General features: G+C 39.1%; 1 protein-coding gene across 1 annotated transcript in view; it reads left to right on the plus strand.

Annotated features, from left to right (window-relative positions):
* Nucleotides 1–21,573, plus strand: part of PHIP (PHIP subunit of CUL4-Ring ligase complex) — a 303,792-nt gene that overhangs the window by 990 nt on the left and 281,229 nt on the right. Inside the window, exons 5-6 of the mRNA XM_075923789.1 lie at nt 15,408–15,558; nt 15,646–15,744. Of these exons, the coding sequence (XP_075779904.1) occupies nt 15,408–15,558; nt 15,646–15,744 (250 nt within the window). The remainder of the gene's footprint in view (nt 1–15,407; nt 15,559–15,645; nt 15,745–21,573) is intronic.

Consider the following 21,573-nt stretch of genomic DNA (forward strand, 5'->3'; position numbering starts at 1 on the left):
GAGCGGCCGGCCGGCGCGAGGCAGCGGGGAAACTTTCCGAGCAGCCCAATAAAAATTGAATTTCCCGCAAATTTTTTTCCAACTTAAAAAAAAAAAAGAAAAGAAAAAAAGGGGAAAAAAAAACTTCAGTGAGCTTTAACCCCCCCGGTCCAGTGACAGTGAGAGGAAGGCGGACGGCTGCCCTGGGGCAAGCCCCCCACTGGTGGGGTTCCGGCGTGAGGGTAAATAACAACAATCGCCCTAATGGGAGAGCCCCAGAGTCGCTGTGCTAGAAATAAAGGTACGTCATGGATGTTGTGCAGGGAGAGCAGGAGGCAGTGAGGGGAGGAGCGAGCAGAGAGAGCCTGCCGGAGCCAGCCAGGCCGGCAGGAGACGGGGGCGCTCTACTCTGCAATCCGGCTCCACACACACAAAGACTCAGAGAGCTGCTGTATCACAACCCCACAACTTCCGAATATTCTCCCCCCCCTCACCTGTGACATACAGGTGGTGGGGGAGGAGAATGGTCATCAGCTGGATGGCCAGAACAATACCTCCAGCTCAGTAAGTATAAGTTTGCTGTGAGTATTTGTCTAGCTGTGTGTATAATTCTCTGAATGGTATGTTGACTCCTTTTCCTACCTGGTTGATAACTTCATTGACAGGTGTCTGCTTTGAGGCATCATTTCTTGACTCCATGCAATTTGTGCAATACAGTGTTGTCTTAGAAGTGTTTATATTGTTCACAGAGTAAGATGCTGTTGCCAGATAGAACAGATTGGATATTTTATACTCTTATCTTCTTATAAGCTGCTTTCACTCAGTGCATCTTGTAGAAAAATTAGTAGCTGTAATTAATACAGTTTAAGTATAGGTATGTTGGTGTTAAGCTGAAATTGTAGATGGGCTTAAGCATTTTTTTCCAACTTGAGCTGTAGGTTTTCATGACAAAAGGCCTAAGCCATGTCTGCATTAGCAATTTATCTTCCAATGCTGTCACTAATAGTTGGTTTAATGTGGGTCTATGATTCTAGACAGTCTGATATAAAAACACATACAGCAGTTTTCCTAATACTGTCAATTGAGACAGCAATATTATCCTGTCAGATTTCTAAATTGATTAGACCAGCTGTAGGACCCAGTCCTGAGACTTATGCTCATGGTTAACTTTATGTACATGAATAATACTGTTGACTTTAGTGGGGCTGTGTTCACAGAGTTGGGCATTGCCATAATATCTCATTGATGTTTGTGGTATAAGAATTTGACTATAAGAAGTCTTTGTAGGGTTGGTTTTAATTATAAAAACTAAATTTCGGATGGAGTGAAGCATTTTAAAATGCTGCCAAGCTGCAGTTTTATAATAACTTTATAAAGCACATTGCTGCTGTTCAGATGTGCCTAGAAAATGTAAAAGAAACAGAAAATGTTGCTCTTGTGCTTCTTTTCAAGGTTTGAAATTGTAACTTATCCATTTAAGTAATGTGGATCAGCGACCTGAATATTTTGCTTTTAAGGAAACTAAACAACTTACTTAGAAACTACAGTTGGTTGTTGTCTGTAACTATCGGAAGTTATTTCAACTTAAATTTTGTAATGATTTTTAGTATATAGGTTTGGATACCAGAGGTAGCTGGAACAATATTGAATTAGTTTTTTCAGAACAGCTGCAGTATATTGGTCAATAGTTTGCATTGAATGTCAGTGGTTATGAAGGAACTTTTCTTATGTGTGTAAACTTTTTCTAGTATTTCTAAATGTTTGAAAAAAAACATGTTGAGGAAATTGACACTATATTTTATCCTGTTTTCATCACAGTGTAAAAATAGGGTTTGGAAGTGCTGGTTCTGAGGTAGGAGGCTGGAAAGATATGTATGGGCTTATGGAAGAGGTAAGAGGACATTCTGAAAAGTGACAACAGAAAAGCATGAAAAGGATCAGCAGAACTGGTAAAAGAGCTAGCAATAGTAGGGCTACTGTAGGATTTTGGGAAGAGAAGCCACTGAGGAATATATAGGTGCAGGGTGTAGCCCCTGATTTACAGGTATCAAGGACATCCTACTTTTACAGCATAGAGGGTTCCTTCAGAGGGAGAAGATGATGAATAAATAGCAACTCAGCATAATTATTTAATAACATATGGTAAGCTGTTTTTCATTTGGGATGGTGAGGAAGGGTGGAATATGGTTCTTCAAAATCCATGAAATCCCGAAAGTTCAGAATATGCATGTTAGAGAAATGTTGCTTTTTGTCTTCCTTACCTGTATATTCTTTATAATGTCCAGTTACATATTTGAGTATTCACATAGTTTTCTTTTGCTTTAAAGTGAGTAGGTGGAGAAAGAGGAAAAAAAAAAGCCATAAACAATGAGTTGTCTACTTTTCTAACACTCTTGCTTTAATTAAAGAAGCTGTGCCTTAACTGTATTGCTTGACCATGTTGGTTTCTGAAACCTAGCATTCAGATTATCCGCTAGGAAGGTTTTTTAAAATGTTTTTACTGAACTTACACAGTTACAGTTAAGATTTTTTTTTTTTTTTTTAAGATTTGTCATTTAAGATGCTTTCTTTGCTTTCTCTTGATGTAAATATTTAGGTTGGATGTCAGTCTGTAAAGTTGGCTTTCTTTTTGCTTTTGGTTCTTAGAAGTCTGAAATCTGATTTAGAAAAGGTGACTGATGCAAATGGTGTTGTGGGCATCTTTTGCCATATGCCAGTGTCAGTCTCTTACTGAGTACCTGTGGTTCCTACTGAACTCAGTAATGTCAGGGTTTGAAAGAAGATAAATAGGAACTAAAAATATTAAAAATGTGACACATTCTTAAATCAAATGAAAATCAAAGCGATCTGAGGTTACGCACTACTTCATGGGATTTGACTTTAAACATTGGTTTATGTGGATTTGTAATTATTATAAAGTTAGTGCAGATTTACCAATGTAAGCAAGAATATTATACCATCCCAATGCGTTAGGTATTGTGGTTTTAAGTTTTATTAGATACTTGGATTACTTGAAACAGTTTCTTGGAAAATACTGTCTTTGTTAATGTTTAATTTTATCAAGATAAAATCATAGCCTTAAATATTAAATACTTTATTGCGAAAATTAAGATTAGTCAAACAAATTAAAAATGTTATGGTCATGATTAGTGCTTTTTATTTACTGTTTGTTCAAAAAATGAAACTGAATTTGTTCTGATACCCTAACCTCATGCTGTTTGGGTTTTCAAAACTGTAGAAAAATATATAAATTCAAAAAACTCAACCTGTCTTCCTTTTCTAGAATTCAAACAGATATTTTCCTATAATTTTTTTTCACAAAACCACCTATTTGTGGCTTAAACTGTGTGATTGTTTCTTGTTAGAGTGTCTTCTTTACATGAGTCAGACTGTCTTAACTAATACTGATATTATTTTCTGTTTGTATTGTGATAGTACAAAAAAAATCATGAGCTTTAAACGAGCATTAGGGCCTATTGTGTCATTTGCTGTACAAACACGAATGGAGAGAGATTTGTAGAAGCAAGAAACCAAGACATGTTTGTTTAAGATCATAGCTAACTTTTGGTTCATATTTATGTTCTCTTAGTCTTTTTTCTTCCACTTCTCATTGAGCTATTCTGATGAGAAGAACAGAAACAGCTGTTGATAAGATGCACTGCCAATTCTCCAAAGAATTCCACTCAATAAGGAGCAAAAGAAGATTGTTTCTGTTTTCCATTTGTGTATGTGCTTGTGGGTGAGAGAGAGAGGGATGACCAGTAGTGTAACCTCGCCAGGAAGAGAGGGCAAGCAGCTGCTCAGCCATGGTAGCTACATTCATGGTTCCAAGAAGTGATTTGGGTCCTCTGTAGTTTCAGGGATGCTTCCTTCCCTCTTTCTGCCTCCTGCTATTCTGTAGGTCTCCTCTTGGGAAAGGAGAAAGCAAGACTCTCACCTGCTCTTAGCAGGTAGGAAACCTTCTACAGCAAACTGAAGTGTGTTTGAGTTATGTCTGTGACATGAGCATATAATTGCTATGTTAATACCCTTTTTGAATATATTGTACTCTACAATTGGGCTTTAAAACAGGGATGTGCAATAATTTTTGATGGGGGGGCTGCTCCAAGAATTTGGTAAGTGATCAAGGGCTGCACTTTCCATGGTATTAATGGAGGAGGAACGAAGTCCATGATGGAGGTTGGGTGCAGAAGGGAGCTTGGGATAGAGGATTGGGGTATAAGAGGGAGGAGGATATGGGTATGGGCACAAGAGAGAATTCTGACCTGAAGGAGGGTCATAGGAGGGGGTGCGGAATGTGGGAGGTGATTGTGTCTTGAAGTGGGGGGCAGGGCTTTGGGTTGTGACCTGGGGCTATGGGTGCAGGAGCGGCAGTGCAGAGGATTTGGCTTACATGAGATAGGGAAGCAGTGGATTGGGGGTGGGGGAAGACGTTGGGGTGCCAGGTACAGGCTTTGGACAAGAGGTGCTCTACCTAGGCTGCTCCTGCCACTAGCCCAATGGGACACTCAGTCTAGCTTCCAGCCTTCCGTGCCCATCCACGCCCCTCAGAGTGGTTGGCTGAAGAGCCCTTGTGTTTTCTGGGGAGGGGGAATGGGTGTTGTACACTGCCTGGGGCACAAGCGAGGCCTAGGCAGCTCCCATTTGCTTGTTTCTGGCCAATGGGAGCTGCGAGATTGGGATGGGGGCAGCACATGCAGCGCACATGGCCTCTGCAGCCTGCTGCTTTGAGTGGCATGCGAGAGTGGGGCTATGTCTAGACTACAGGCTTCTTCCGGAAGAAGCTTTTCTGGAAGAGATCTTCTAGAAAAACTTCTGAAAGAAAGTGTCCATACTGCAAAAGCGCATCGAAAAAGTGATCTGCTTTTTCAAAAGATAGGGTATGTCTAGACTACATGTCTCTGGCGACAGAGGCATATAGATTAGGCTACCCGGCATAGGAAAATGAAGCAGCGATTTAAATAATCGCCACTTCATTTACATTTAAATGGCTGCTGCGCTGAGCCGATCAGCTGTTTGTCGGCTCAGCGCGGTGGTCTGGACACTTGCGGTCGACATCAAAGGCATTTGTCGACCTCCCAGGTATGCCTCCTGGGATGAGGCATACCTGGGAGGTCGACAAATGCCTTTGATGTCGACCGCAAGTGTCCAGACCACCGCGCTCAGCCGACAAACAGCTGATCGGCTCAGCGCAGCAGCCATTTAAATGTAAATGAAGTGGCGATTATTTAAATCGCTGCTTCATTTTCCTATGCCGGGTAGCCTAATCTACATGCTTCTGTCGCCAGAAGCATGTAGTCTAGACGTACCCATAGCGTCCACACTGAAAGGACGCTATCTTGCATTTCAGCTGTGATTACTATGGATGGAGTGGCCACTAAGGTACCTGTGCTTTTTCCTCTTTCCTTTTCTTTCAAAAGAACTCCCTCTTCCCTGTCCGCACACACCTTTTTGCAAAAGAGCTCTTTTGCAAAAGGGCTTCTTCCTCATAGAATTAGGATTACCAATGTTGGAAACCCCCCTCTATTCTTTTGATTTTCTTTTGGAAAAATGCAATTGCAGTGTGGACGTAATTGAAGTTTTTTTCGGAAAAATGGCTGTTTTTCTGAACAAACTCTGTAGTGTAGACATACCCTCCAGTATACAGGGAGCCTGCCTGAGGCTTTCATTGGGCTGTGGGACAGTATTAGTAGGTTGGATTCCATCCCCAAGCCACGTTTTTTCTGCTTCTACTTTAAAACGTATTTCTGTTATACCCTTTTATTTGTGTGGGCAGAGACAGAGTTCTTTGTTGAAGCTGATTACAAGATCGTAGATGTTGCAGCTTGCTCACTTCGTCCTCTAAGGGTGTCGTGAGGAAGCTGTTGAAGGCAAGATTGCATGCTTGGGGAGACTAAGTATTTGAAAGGTGTAAAGCATTCCTATATGGAGCTTATAGATGTCATGAGCGAGAGAGAGAGAGAGAGACAGGAAGGGTGCTGTGTTACTGTGGCGATCTAAATCTAGTATCCTACTTCCCTATCTCATCTTGGAGACATTCAGGCGATTTTCTCCCTTTCAGTGCTTTCATGTATGTCTGATTTCCTTTCTACAAATCAGCAGCGACAATGTGGGTCCCACATCAACTTTGGGAGAGGATGCAGTAATGTGACGGGGACTCATACTAGCGATGTCACTAGTGAGACCTACTGGGTGATGCTTACCGTTAACCAGCGGCCTAGCCCAGCTGGAGCACAGCAAGACCCCTATGTCCCACTGCTTCTCTGGGGCAGCCAGGAACCAGTGCTTGTGGGGAGCTGGTTTTTAAGCTGGCTCCCCATGAGCACCTGCTCCTGCCTGCTCTTTCCCCCACCCCCATATTGTTGCCTCTGTTTCAGAGGCAACAGCGGCATTGGGAGGACTCCATAGGGAACTGGCTTTTAAGCCACCTCCCCTTGCATTTGGGCATGTAAATGTATAACCGCTGAAAATTTCATGTTTACCTAAATAAACACATTTTACCATCCCTAATCTGCAGCTCTGTCTCCAGCTATTTTTTATGAATATGTGCATTTACATTTGTGGATGCGGATACCTGTGGATATTAAGCAGATATCCACGGATTTCCAGGTGTCTATTAACATGCCTTAATAACAGTCTTTTTGTCCTCCGTATTATCTGTAATGACCTTGTTTTCAAAGCAAAAGTAGAAGTACACTTGAGGCCCATAATAGAATGTATTTTTGATGCCCTGAGTCTGCAAAATCTTACCCCACCTGCTTTAAGTTTACATAAGGTATGTAGTGCTGTTGACTTCTTCAAAGAAACTACTCATATTGCGTAATGTTAATCTTCTGTCTTTGAGTTTTCGTGGGGTAGGAGAAGTAGATAGTAAACTACTACAGCAACCTGTGTTTGTTTTGTTTTTATACAGCACCTTGCATGATGGGAGTCTGTCCCAATCCTTACTGAGGCCTCTAGACAATCTTGCAATTATTGTTTAATAACATTTTACCCCTTAAGTGGCAGAGATGATAGCAACTTAGTTGTTCAGGAAGTTGTATCACTGTATAAGTATCTTGCATGGTATAAAAAATGGACAAAAATGAAATTTTCAGACAAATGAATCCAGAAAAAAATAGTTTGCTGCATCTCAGATAACTTTCTAATATTTGTGAAGTAATATTTATCACTAGTAGTTCTTTCAGTGTTGTTTTGAAAGTGGTTCTGAAAGGTGTATGGAATTGGTAATTCGCCATTAGTTCAGATATCTCTTATTGATAGTGAGACCAGAAATCCTAACTGGGCACTGCTCTTCAGCATATGTGAATTTAAGTGGTCTCAGTTTAGTTTAGTTAGATAGGTGTTGACTAGGGAGGTGAATGTATAGCTTTTTACATGACTAATCAATAAGCCTCGGCTCATCAGTTAATCCCAATGATTATGTGCAGTCTCTGCCAGCCTCTGTATCAGAGCCAGCCTCTGTATCAGAGGCAGAGGATGGGGGTGGAGGCGGGAGCTGGCTTTTAAGCTGGCCTCTCGTGCATGCCAGCTCCTGTGGAGCTGCCTACCCTCCACCCTTTGCCTCTGATACGGTGGTGGTGAAGGAATGAGGGAGGGGGAAGTAGCAGAGGCAGCAATGCAGGGTGTGAAACAGGACCCAGTGCTTGCGGGGAGCCAGCTTAAAAGCAGAGGCAGCAGAGTGGAGAGGAATCGGGAGGAGGGCCAGGTGGTATCCCTGTTTCCTGCGCGGACTGTTTCCTGTCTGCTTCCCCATATGTAAAGGAGTAACCACTGTAAATTTCAGCAGTTACATATTTATCTAATTGAACGCATTTTAACATCCCTAGCGTTGACATCAGGGATGTTAAATATCAGTTCATTGAATAGTCTATTAGCCTCATGAATTTTTATTACTTACTTGAGTATTCTATAGTCCCCCGGGGTGGGGTCAACAGCCAGTGCACTCAGGCCCCACTCCCGAGAAGACCCCTGCCATTCCACGCTGCTGCCTCTGTATCGTCTTTATGGAGCTGGTCCGTGAGGGGAGCCAGTTTAAAAACCAGTTCCCCTTGCGGGTGGGCTGTGCTGTTGCCCTGTGCTGCTGCCTCTGAAACAGAAGTGGCAGCACTCCCTGTCTGGGGTGGGGGTGAGCTCCTGGACCTGGTGCGAGCCGGAACTGAGCCGGACTGCCAGCCTGGCTCCTAATACACTTTAAATGCAGAGCTGCAGTGGGGGTAGGTCCCGGATCCACCGTGAGCCAGGACTGAGCCAGGTTGTTGGCCAGCCTGTTAAAAAGATTACTGGCAAGGGGCGGGGCTGGGGTGGGATTGGGAACGTGTGTAGTCTATAATATGTGCACTACACTATTACATCCCTAGTTGACATCATACAAATCACTCGCATACCAGTCATTTTATCTAACGTTCTCAATTAGTTATAGATCATTATATAATGTAGAGTAAATTTAGGACAAGAATATTACCCATTTAATGACAACAACAATTAAAGAACCTAACACCTCTTTTTTGCTATATAAATAATTAACATGGTTGGAAAGTAAACTATCCTTTTGTACCTTAGTTTTAGTTTCCAAGATTATCTATTTCTTATCAGGACTTAAGTGATTTTAAATTGTTTAAAATTCCAAAATGTTTGCGTAAGAAAATGTGTGTCAAAAATTTATCATTGCTGATACCGAAATAAACCTAATTTGTTTTATTTTAAATAATTTGCTTAATTTTCAGCAGTGGAAATTTAGGTTAAATATTAGAAAAAAACTAACTTTAAGAATAGTTAAGCACTGGAAAAAGCTACCTTGGGTAGTTGTGAAGTTCCTGTCATTAGATTTTTTTTTTTTTTGTATGAATTAGCTAGACAATCATCTATCAGGGAGGCTACGTCTACACTGGCCCCTTTTCCGAAAGGGGCATGCTAATTTTCAACTTCAGAATAGGGAAATCCGCGGGGGATTTAAATATCCCCCGCGGGATTTAAATAAAGATGTCCGCCGCTTTTTTCCGGCTTGGGGAAAAGCTGGAAAAAAGCGTCTAGATTGGCCCGATCCTCCGGAATAAAGCCCTATTCCGGAGGATCTCTTATTCCTACTTTGAAGTAGGACATCTTTATTTAAATCCCGCGGGGGATATTAAAATCCCCCACGGATTTCCCTATTCTGAAGTTGAAAATTAGCATGCCTCTTTCGGAAAAGGGGCCAGTGTAGACGTAGCCGGATAGTCTAATGTACTTAATCTTGTGTCAGAACAGGAGTATGGATTAAGCAAATGAATGTCTGTGGTCCTTTTCAATGCTTCATTTCTGTGACCTTTATGTAAACACTGTTTTTCTTGAGAACTTCCCCCAAGGCTGAACTGTATGTACAGGTTGAGCCTCCCTTGTCCAGCACCCTTGGGACTGGAGTGGTCCCAAACTAGGGAATTTGCTGGACCAGGGGAGGTCAGATGTCCAAGCTCCACTCCTGGCAGCTGCCCCTGGAGAACCCAGAAACCTGACTTCCTCTGGTTCACATGCCTGGGTCTGTTGCCCCCCAGCCCACTTGCGGCCAGCCCACTTGCGGAGCTCTGCTCTCTGCCCCCTGTCTTGTGTGTGCTGGCAGCAGTTGCTCCCGGGGTTCCCTGGCTTTGGCCCTGTGTGCTGTGGCAGCAACTGCTCCTGGGGCTCTCTACCCCTAGGTAACTGTCCCTGCAGGCTGCTGCCGATCAGATCAGCTGTGTTTCCAGCCACTTTCAACCTCTGTGGCTGGGCTTATCTGGTCTAGCAACATCTGTGGTCCTACCGAACCAAGGATCTTGGCAGACCAGGGTGTCCTGGACAAGAGAGATTCAACCTGTAGTATCTTTCTTTTTGTTAAATTTTAAGTACTCCAACTTTTAGCAAATTTCCTATGTTTGTAACAGGGCAAAAATTGTGTGGCCTCACAACATTTGGTTCTAATTAATCTGTTTCATTAGCAGCAGAAGTAATCTCTAGTTATAAGAAAATGTCCCTGTAGTGTCTTATAGCCAAATCCCCATCTTTGTTTAGCCTACATATAAATCAGAAGATACTTCAGATGGGAAAAATGAATTCTCATAAAGAAGCAGCTCAGAGGAAGAACAAGAACACTTTAAAATTAGGAGTTGCAAGAACAGGTATTTTTCTCTGAAAGAATTAGGCATTGACCGGTGGTTTGAATATACTAATAGTCTGTTCCAATATGACAACTGCTGTAATTCATTGTTTTGACTTGCGTAGCATTTGATATAGTGGATGGCAGCATACCCCTGGCTCAAAAGGTGGCTAAAGTTGTCTGGATTGAGCAGCCCAGATTTTGAAATACAGGTAACTGATTTATTTTTAAAAGCAACTTTCTGGGGAAATTCAGTCCACTGGACAAATTTTTCTGTGATGAAGTTCTTGATGATAAAATTGTAGTAAGCTCAGATCTCTGTTAGTGTAGGAAAAAACAACCTAGTATTTTAGAAAATGTTTCAATACAGGCGTTGCTTTGGAGGATTGGTTACCTTAATGCTAGATTCTGGATGTCCGAATAGCTGTTTAGCTTCATTTTCTATGTGCCCACTGTTTGTTCTAGATAGTTATTAGTAAATATAGAGTTGACAATGGAACACTTTATAGAAAATATTAATTTATGATTATGGTTTGAAAACTGACACAATAGCAATCATTACTTAACACCTCTGATTCCTGTTTGGTGTTTAAATAAACAAAAAAACATGCTGTCTACTCCTACTAGCTTGGCGGAGCTAACACAGAAAGCAGCGGTGAACAAAAAGGCCTCCATGGGCCGGATTCGGCCCACTAAGTGAATTGATCCAGCCTGCAGAGGTCCTGCTGCTTCCCCCACACCCAGGCCAATTGAAGTTTGGGGGCGGGAAGAGCGCATGAAGTCTCCTCCCATTCTGCAAGGAGCTCAGACTTAAAGTCAACCACCAATTGCTGCTCATCTGGCAGTTGACTCCAAGCACGGAGCTCCCTTGCAGAGCGGGGGTAGGGAAGAAGGGACTTCAAGTGCTCCCTCTCCCCAGGTCCTTATTGACGTGGCGGCAGCAGGGCGGAGCACGTGGGTACCTAGAGGGAACCACCTGAACAGCTGGTGGTTCTCTTTGGGGTGGGGGGCAAAGACTTTGAAGGGCCAATCAGGGCCTTTGGGTGGGGAAGCATGGAAGTGTTCTGGCCTGCTCCTTCTGCCTGACGCCCCGCCTCTTACACTTGAGGCCCCACCTCTTCCGGGGGCAGCCTGGGGCACTTCAAAAATGTCTGAAATAGCCACTGGTCAAAAATTATTGCCCACCTGTGGGTAAGAGTGAAGGATATATTCTATTTCTTGTTCATTAATACAGTTATCACTTATATTTGTTCAAATCTTTTGAAAACAATTGGGGATGCATGCAGTTATCACGGACAACCTAATATGTTTGCAAGATCCTCTTATTCTTGTGGTGATACGCAAGAAGGAGAGAACTCAGCAAGACTCTCATAGTCTAGATAGAATTTGCAGACCTGGCAGTAACTCTTGCTGCCACACATTATTTGTAGATTGCTTGTAGACTGCTTGTATTTTATGTTGAAATCTGTATTTGGCATTGTAAATCGTGCAATGCTCTCTCTTTATAGCTATGTTGTATTGCAGTTCTAAATGTTCCTTCTTGGCTTTTTCTTTCCCCTTTTACCCTCTGCTGTGTCAGACATTGGGGTAGGCACAAGTTTCTGTCTTCCTAAGCTTTAGTTCCTTGTCTTGCTGTTACTTGTGTCTGATTCAACTTCTTAAAACTATCCTCTTTTTTTTTTTTTTTTTTTTTTTTTTTTTTTTTTTTTAAGGTGTGGTGTTTTTTCTTTTAATTTCTGCCTGCCCTGACTTTAGTTTTACCAGGTTCCTCTTTGTGCCTGTTTTTGTTGCTGTCTCCTTTTTGTTTCTGTTTTTGTACCTTTTCCTTCAGCAGGCTACTTCCTAAGCTTTTATTTTTGTAGCTATCACCCAACTCTTCATTATTCCTGATCTTTATTCCCTACTCTTATATTGAAAGATTTCCTTTTCTATATGGCTAATCTGGATGACCCCATCTCTGGATGACCCCATCTCATCAAAACTAGTCTTACTCTCCTTACTCCCATCTAGTCTTCACAAAGAATTGGTTCCCTGAATTCCCATTTTTACAGCAACCATACTTCATTTAATTCTCTTCACTTTCTTGCTCTCTTCAGCACAATCACATTTTTTGTGTGACATCCACTCTATAAACTTCTTTTCCTCAGCAGACAACACAACTTCTTTCTTTGATCTCTGACCTCTCTCCCATGCTTTCGTTTTTTGATCCACCTGTCTCGCTGCTTTTGACTCATTTAATCCCCTAACATCAGTCTGTGTCAAAGCTCTTTCTGCTCTCCCACATCTTAATTTCTGTTGCATTTTTCTACTGCTTTCCCCAGTTTGAAAAGCAAGGTGTCCCAGAGGCAAGATAGACTGTCTTCACTACTCATTTTGTTCTTTCAGCATCTCTTAAAATTAATATTAAAATTCATGTAATTATAAGTTTACATTTGAGAGGAAGGGAAGTGATTACAGGAATTCCCACTTCTATTCTTTTATAAGTTGAAGAGAAGGAAAAAGTAGTCAACATTATTTAAATTCTTCCTGTTTTAAAAGGATGCCAATTTACAAATGACATTTGTCTTGTTACAAATAACACCAAGATTATAATAATTGAAAGAAATTTTAAAGCATATTTATCTTTAGATTTACTTTGTGCATTTGACATCACTAGTGTGTGGTCCATTTTGCTGTTTTCCCCTTTAAATAGTTTCTGCTGTTTCTTTGGGTCTTGTATGTAACTTAAAAGATGTAAGAGTGCAAAAATTGGCAGAGAAACTCGGTGCACATTTATGACTTCAAACTAATTTTAATAAACTTTGGAAAATTTCAACATTTAAAATGATCAGTGTCCCTTTAAGATGATTTCAGACTTAGTTGGCTAATATTATACTAGTTTGTCCAAGAACTAAGTTAAAATATTGTTTTGGCAAACAATAAAAATGATAATTTCTCAGGTGACATTTATCTACAGCACAAAACTGCTACTTAATTTGTCATGATTAATTTTCTTAGAACAAAAGAGGTCTTGGACTTAGAGTAAAAGGGAATTTGCATGGTGGGCATGAGGTGTATTAGCAGAGTACATAGTTTTATACAAATAGTTTTCAATTTCAGAAGTACTTCTGAAATAAGTCACTGTTATAATCTAACTTGTTTAGCCCCTGGTTCTGCTTAGTTGTTTTGAAAACAGATACTAGTTACATGACAGAACTCACAAAAAAGGAGATCAGATTCAAGAAGTTGTTTAGAGCTTAGGTATGTTTCAAGGCTGGTCTTCTCGGACTCCAAGCTTTAATCTTTTACCTACTTTGGATTTTGTGTTTGTTTTTTCTTTTCTTTATATTCAGGTTTTTCAAGTTAGAGAGCGCCTTGGTGCTTGACTAGTGGAGTAAAATAATAACTTAAACTGTGTTCTGATGGGAAGAGTTGGCTAATCAGTAATTTGATATAATTTGCAGTCCTATTGACACCTGACTACATGTGTCTGAAGTCAGTTGTACTTTAAAAAATGAATTTGAGGTGAATGTAGACACAACTTTATTTAGCTATTTGTATAGCTTTTAAACATGGATTTAAGTTGCACATTTTAAGTCATATCTCACTTCCGTGTTAGTCAGAATTCACGTAATTCACAAGGGCTTTTATAAATGTGACATGATTCAAATGAGAGCAACAAAAGAAAAAGCCTCCATCAGAAGCTTAAGATGGTGAAAAAATAATTCTAGTGTAAATAAGGTTTTTCTGAAGTCTGTTTTATAGTTCAGCCCTCACTAATAAGTTGCTGTACTCTTTACACTAATAGTATAACAGCATGTCAGTAAGGCAGTACATTTGATGAAGGGTTCCTTCACAGTGTACGAATATGAGCAATGTTCATTCTTCTTAAAATGTCAGTCATGGCCATCTGCAGTTAACAGTAACAAAACATCACAAGCTTTCTTTCATTGTGAGAAGATGATTTCTGTCACAAAAATATGAAAATAACAATAAGGAAATTATGAAATTTATGAAATGTATTTAGGAATAAACCAGTACACAGTAGGTACTCTTATTAGAATGTGCAGGGCTTGACAAATAATGTAATCTATTGGCCCGTGGCGAGTAGATTACAACCTGGAAGAGCCGGCGCAGAGCGATCTGCGCATGCGCAGAACGATATGCGCAGAATGCAGAACCACGCAAAACAGTGCAGCTGGCGAGTGGGGCTCACTGCCGCTTGGCGAGCCCTGAGAATGTGTATAGTAAGCAACTAGAATTGAGAGATTTTTTTCCTAATTTTTTTTTTTAATGTTATAAGCTAGCTCTAGTAGGTTATGGAAAACTTTATTTGTTAATAGCAGGATTAACAGTTTGTTGAGGGATTTCATTGTGTTCTCTTAGATAAGTATATTTTGAAGTTGATTCCATAGCACTGAAAAGACCAAGCTGACCTGTACCTAAGCTGTTCAAAAGAATAGATGAGGACTTTGACTTGCCTTTTGTGGACAAAATCCAGTTTCAAATTGGTTTGATGTTAAAATAAAATAGTTGTCATAATACATATGTGTTCAGAGATAGGAATTTGCTTTGTTGCCAGTGTCACACAGTTAATAAGTATAAATGATTTCCAAATGAACCTGAAAGGTTGTTTTCCCCGTATTGCACCAAAGACATGTGTTTCTTTGAATAAATAGTGTGTAATAGGTTTTAAAAATTATTTGACTCAAACTTAACTGATTCCTAAAACTTACATTCAAGTTTAATTATGGAGATGCTGGCCATGCCTCCATAGTTGAGGTTGAGTTGTTTTTTTACACTTGAAATTCAGTCTGGTTTGCTATTTTATATATGACAAATCCAGTCAGTCATTTAAAAATTGCAGCATTTTTTGAGTGTATAGAAGCTTTTCTAATAACTGCCTAAATATCAGTATATCTTACAATACTATTTTCTTATTTTGTTGCAAAGTAACTTTCAGAGTAAATTGATCGGAAACATATTTAAACATGAGGTTGGACACATACTTTGCATTTTTCTGTTACCTAAGATGATTTAAGAGCTGCTTTGTGCCTTCAGTCATTCTTTCATTCAAGTTACAAAATTGTAAATATAAACTGTGTTTATAAGACAGTGTACTTAGAACAGAAGAAATTAATTAGGACTAGCTGGAGTAAATTTACCATATTAAAAGTTTTTATCTGTTTTGGTCATTTGTTTAAAGTGAAACTATTTTTTAGTTTGCTCATTTCTACTTTAACTTCTGGTAACAAACTTGACAAGGTAATGAGGATTAAAATAGAAATATTTCAAAATGATTGACTTCATCTTTATCACATTTTTTTCTGTCACATAATAGGTTAAATATTATAGACACTTGGCACCCGATCACTTGCTGCAAATATGCCATCGACTAGGACCACTTCTAGAGCAAGAAATTCCTCAGAGTGTCCCTGGAGTGCAAACCTTATTAGGAGCTGGAAGACAGTCTTTGCTTCGCACAAATAAAAGTATGAAAATCTTACAAGGGGGCTTGAAGACTTCATTTTCACTGTTTCATTCTGTATTTTTATGTGTTTGTAATTTTTTGTAAACAGGTTGCAAACATGTTGTGTGGAAGGGATCCGCTCTTGCTGCATTACATTGTGGAAGGCCTCCAGAGTCGCCAGTAAACTATGGCAGTCCACCTAGTATAGGTAAGTCAATTTTAACATACAGCATGTCAGTGCTAGTACAACATTTTTAAGTTCAGCAGTATTTGTTTATTGGGGTAACAGTATGTTAGTATTTACTCTTTTACGTGCTATTTACCTTGTGCATACCATTATTTCTGTTAGGATAGTCCATTATTCCATTTTAAACATGACACAATGTATGTCAAAATATTATCAATTCTGTTTTGAATGTTTTTTGTTTCATTTGAGCTTTGAGGTATGCATTTGGGTAAAATATTTCAAAATATGCAAATAATATTTTGCCAGCTAATAACATAATAGCAAAAATGAAATCCTAATATGCTGCAAATAGGATAGTCTATTGTGGTAATGAATTATTTGGACTCAAGATGTGCGGACTGTCTTCACTTCTGGAAAATAGTATAGGTTGCTTGCGAGAACTTTTTCTTTAAGGAGATTTTTTTTTTTTTTTTTTTTTAGTGTAGGGACTTGAAACAGGAAATATTTTCTCTACTTCAGTTGTTTCATTCCATTTAATTATTTCTTAGTTTTGTCCAGGGTTGCTTTGTGTTGTAGCATGAAGCATGCACACATTGTCTCCGTTGGGTTGAAAAATGGCAGAGTAGCTGAAGACTAGACAAATATTTTTGTTTCCTCCTCTTTGTGGTTCTTCCTGTTGTAAAAAAGATAACAGTGAGCAGAAATCTCACATTTTGAGCTTCCATCCATGCAATCCTGCCGTAGTTCCCCTTTTCATAAGGGCAGTAACTCAGTGAAAATAGGTATGTCAAGTAAGCGAAAACTTAGCATATCTTCAGGCTTAACACTGAGTTGAAAATACCTTGTCTTAAAGTTCTTTAATGAGTTGTTGGGTATCTCTTACTTTAAGAAACTAAATTAGTCTCCTATTCCTCCATTGTAAACTCGCCAGTAAAAATGATAGAGCAATCTTGATACTAACTTTTTTGCAATGGTGATGTGAATGGAAAGAGACTTGTTTAAATTTAATTTTTTCTTAAGGGAAACTAAGTTTAAAACAGAAAACACATTCTCTTCTTTGGAACCTGCTGGGAGAAAGGACATGAGAGGCAGGGACAGAAGAAAACAAAAATAAATCTCGAGAGCAAGTTCTACCAGATGTCTTGACTAGCTCTTCTTGGACTGAAGTGAGGAGCTTCCTCAATTAGGTTCTGAGGCCTTATACTGTATATTAAGCAGCAGCAGGGTGGATTGATTTAACACTTAATCATGATTTAAATCAAGATTAGTTGGTTGATTTAAATTGATTTTAATCTTGTTTTGGATTTACTACTTAGTTATTTTCCTAAAAAAAGTTTTCATTGGTTAGTATATAAAACATTTCGATGGAACAATAAATAACCAATACATTTAAATTTTGTTACTTTCTTTTAAGTAGGAGACACATTTATACATGTTTAAGCAGCCATATAACTTAAAATACATTTATTCAGTCTTAATTTTTCCCTTTTTAATTGTTAGAAAAGTTATTTACTTCGTATTTGTGTTAAGTTTCAATTGGATGGGAATTCAGTTCAATTTGAAATATACAAAAACAGTATTGAAAAATTGCTTTTATTAGTTAAATAAGACTAAGTGTACTGTATTTTTTTCTTATGTAATCATATCAGTACTTGTTTTGTGTTTTTTGCATTGTTTGTCTTCTGGCCTTTGTGGACCATATTTTCAAAGGTATCTAGGCACCTAAAGATTCATGCTGTTGGGTTTTTGAAAAATTCCAGTAATTATCTTTAGGTGCCTAACTACCCTTGAAAATCTGGCCCCATATATTTAAGTTTTGAGAATTAGATCTCATCCTGTCCCACCTGGTTTTAATTCATAGATGGAATACAGATCAGGAAAACAGCTCAGTTAGTTTCTCAGCTTTGAATGAAGTAATCCAAATTAAGAAAATAATTTAGCTAGCAACTGCTGAGAAAATGAAACCAAAAGTTGTTAGAGTTTTTCTACACAACAGAAAGTGAATGTTCTTACATTGTAATTAATATAAAAACCAGCATTTGCTCAATTGTAAAGATTTTAAAAAATCTAGGAGTTACACGTTTACATAAATACATGTTAGTTAACATACCTATTGCCTACTCAAACTGGTTATGTTGCACAAATCATATATTGGAAGGGGTGCCCAGATTTCTGCCTTTCTTTTGGAAGGAATGTTCAGAGTGGGCTAGGTGAGTTCTGACACCTAGTACTGTGCATGTCCTGATCAGTTTTCCTATGCAACGGCCACTCTGCTCTCCAGGCTCAATTATGTTCTCCAGTTCTCGGTGCCTGGGGATTATTAAGTGTTGTTGACTGTCTAGGATGGTACAGTCCAGTCTGGTGCTCATATACCTATAAGGAGAGGAGCTGCCCCTACTTGTGCCAACAAATGGCTGAGCGCCTGTTTGGGCTATCCAGCAGCAGCACCTCCATATAAAGATTCTCCCTGTACCTTGAGCTATACCCCCATTCCCAGCCCACAGCCACTAGCTATACTCCTGCCCACACCCTGAGCCCCCACCCCCATCTGCTCACTTCCCCTGTCTACTCCATCTCTGCTGTAACCTGAGCTACAGCCCTGCTAACTAGGGATGTGAAGTGGTTAACCAGTGAAATATAATGTTTAGTCAGTTAACTGATTAAATTGCATTTTACATCCCTACTGCTGGCCTATAGTTGCACACAGTCCCTAGCTCCGTGAGTAGTTTTCAAACCTTTTGAGGTGAGCCTCCTTCTTTGAGCTATAATTGTTGGTCTCTTTCCTTTCCCCCAATTATCTGCAAAAAACCTAGAATTTGCGGAATCACAGTTAGAGTTGCACTCCCCTGCAATCTGAAATGGCACCCTTGTGATGCCTTTTGGACCTGATCTTGTGCTGTACTTAGGACTAAATCAAGAATTGCATTTTCCCTCGTTTGTTCCAAGAAGCAGTATTTATGGTATCTAGAAGTTTTATCTATGCATCCTGTCCTGAGGTAACATGTACCCAGTTTATGTGGAATCAGTTGAAATCCCCCATTATCATTGTGTTTTCTGGTGGTGTACTCTCTCTCATCTCCCAATAATTTGCAGTCACGGTCAGCATTTTGGTCCATAAGTCGGTACAATATTCCTATTGCTGTCATCTTATTATTCAGGCATGGAATTTCCATCCACAGAGATTCTGTGGTACAGATTGATTCATTTAAGATTTTTTTTCTCTGGCTCTATACTTTCTTTCGCATATAGTGCCACTCCATCATTAGTGCAATCTACTCTATTTTTCCTATGTATGTTGTATTGTATTACATTTCCCATTGTATATCAGCGAATTTCTGCGATACCTGTTACGTCAATAGCCTCATTTAATAGCAGGCACTTGAGTTTAAGTTATTTACACTTCCCAGAATTGGCCACAATTTAGTAGTCTAACCTGGTGAAATGTAATTAAATGGAACTCTGTTTTTGTTTGACTGCTTCTCAAGTTCTGAACTATACGTTGTCAACTTCTGTCTCCTGTCTTTAACGCATTAAAATTTGGAGGTTTGTTGTTGCAGCATGTTTTTATTGAAATTATTATAGCAAGTTTATTTTTAAAACAAATGTATTTAAACACAAAACCCAATTAAAATTTGATTTTATCATTTTTAGTCCTGTTTTTTAATCTACCCTGATAAGTAGTTTTCAGTTAATTTCCTCTTTTATCTCCCCCTTTCCACTCCCATGGAGCCATCATTTTTAAAAAAATAAGCAAGGCATTGAATCCATCCAAAGCAGGAGGACAAGAACATCATTGGAAAACATTTTTTCTTTTGGATCCAAGTAAAGGAATCTTATTAATTTGGTTCATAAGAACGGCCATATTGGGTCAGACCATCTGTCCATCCAACCCAGTATCCTGTCTGCTGACAGTGGCCAATACCAGATGCCCTAGAGGGAGGGAATGCAACAGGTAATCCTCACGTGACCCTCCTTTGTCACCCACCTACAGAGAAACAGAGGCCAAGGACACCATTCCTACCCATCCTGGCTAATAGCCATCGATGGATCTAACCTCCATGAATCTATCTGAGCTATTTTTTTGAACCCAGTTCAAGTCCTAGCCTTCACTGCGTCCTCTGGCAAGGAGTTCCAAGTATTTATTATATGGTTGTACTTCTGTCAGACATGGGAGCGAGCATACTAGCAACAGTAGGCTACAGGAAAATGCATAGATTTATTTTTTTTAATATGCTCTTTCACAGAAGAGTGAGAGAGTTTGTGTTTTTAGAGAATAGCTGGTTAAAGCTGCATTCTCCAGATGTCCTGTAGGTTTCACCAGAACATTTTTGACAAGGTCTATTGAACTCAACTTAACTAGTAAATATAAAATCCATATTCTACATGAATCTTGTCTTTTCATTCAAATCTGACATTCTGAATACTTGGAGTTTCCTTAGATAAATCTTAATCTTCAAATATATTTGCTAGACATGCATTCTGGCTGAGACCTAAATGGCTAATTTAAAAAAAAGTTTTAACATCAGCAACTTTTTAAGTATCAGAAGTTCTTTTGTGAAGAACTAAATCAGTAGAGAACATGCAATTTTATATTCCAAGTTTTCTTAGACAAAACTTGATAATCAGGCTAGATAATTGAGGTCTAAAGTAACATTTTTGATCCTTTTTATTATCCAGCGCTAGAAATACTGGCTTGAAAAACAAATACTGAGTTAGCAACCATGAAATGAAGAGTAGTTTAAATAAAAACCTGGCCTTGAGTGTTGGTGGGTATATCGAGCATATTCTTCGGATGTTGGAGAGGAGGATCTAATCATGAATTATTTCTGGTCCCAACTTCTGGGCTGTTGGTGAAGGATAGAGGGCCAGTGTGTCAGTTGCAAAGTTTTAATCGAATGTAAATCTCTATGTGGCACATCCTTTTTTTGTACTTAACAGCAGCTCTGTTTGCCTTCAGCCTTCTACTCAGTACATATTTTTCCCTATGACTCCAACATTACTTTAAAAGCTTTTGACAGTCATGGGTTTGTCTTATTTTTAGAAAGGGATAGAAATAAGGAGATAGAATAGCTGTAATATCACTCTTTCACACCTGTTGTTTAAAACAGATCTCCTATATTCTCTATAGGAGGATAATTAATCTTGTATTCAGTAGGATATTAAGGTTTTATTAAATATAATTAGGCTTGGCAGAACTAACTGTATAATTTTGACAAAAAATATCAATGTTTATTAATTGTTTTCAGTTTTTACTTATTAAATTTTCATTTGTGCAAAATTATGGGTTTTAAGCCTTTTAAAATATTTTAGATCTATCTGAATTTTCAGAGTTGTGGGAAATTATGGGGGATAGCAGTAAAGCAGTAATTTTTTAATGCCATGGTGTCCAACCAGCTCTGAAGCAGTAGCCATACTTAACCAGCCAAATAGCCACGTGTGGCTTGTAGCTAGCATGTTGGATATCACGGCTTTAATGACAATAGATGTTGAAATCTATAACCATTAAAACAAAGGTTGCCTACAACACATCAAAATATACAAAGTACATATCCTTGAATAAAACTGACATTCCTAACCATTTAACTACCTGTAAGTGGGTGGGTGGGTGGGTGGGTGTGTGTGTGTGTGTGTGTGTGTGTGTGTACTGCCAATCAGTTAAACCCAGAATGGAATTTACTTTGCCCTTTGTGATACCTTTGGAGGTGCAACTTTTATTTTACTTTCTGACAGCAAGATTCAGCAAGATCAGGTGCCATTTTTATTGGTTTTTGGGTTGTGCTGTCTATGTTGAAGTTAGTTGTTCTTGGTTCTTTTTTTCTTCTCTACTTGCAGTTATCCTGTCACTGCACA

The sequence above is a fragment of the Pelodiscus sinensis genome, chromosome 3, assembly GCF_049634645.1.
Source record: "Pelodiscus sinensis isolate JC-2024 chromosome 3, ASM4963464v1, whole genome shotgun sequence".
Classification (NCBI taxonomy): Eukaryota; Metazoa; Chordata; order Testudines; family Trionychidae; genus Pelodiscus; species Pelodiscus sinensis.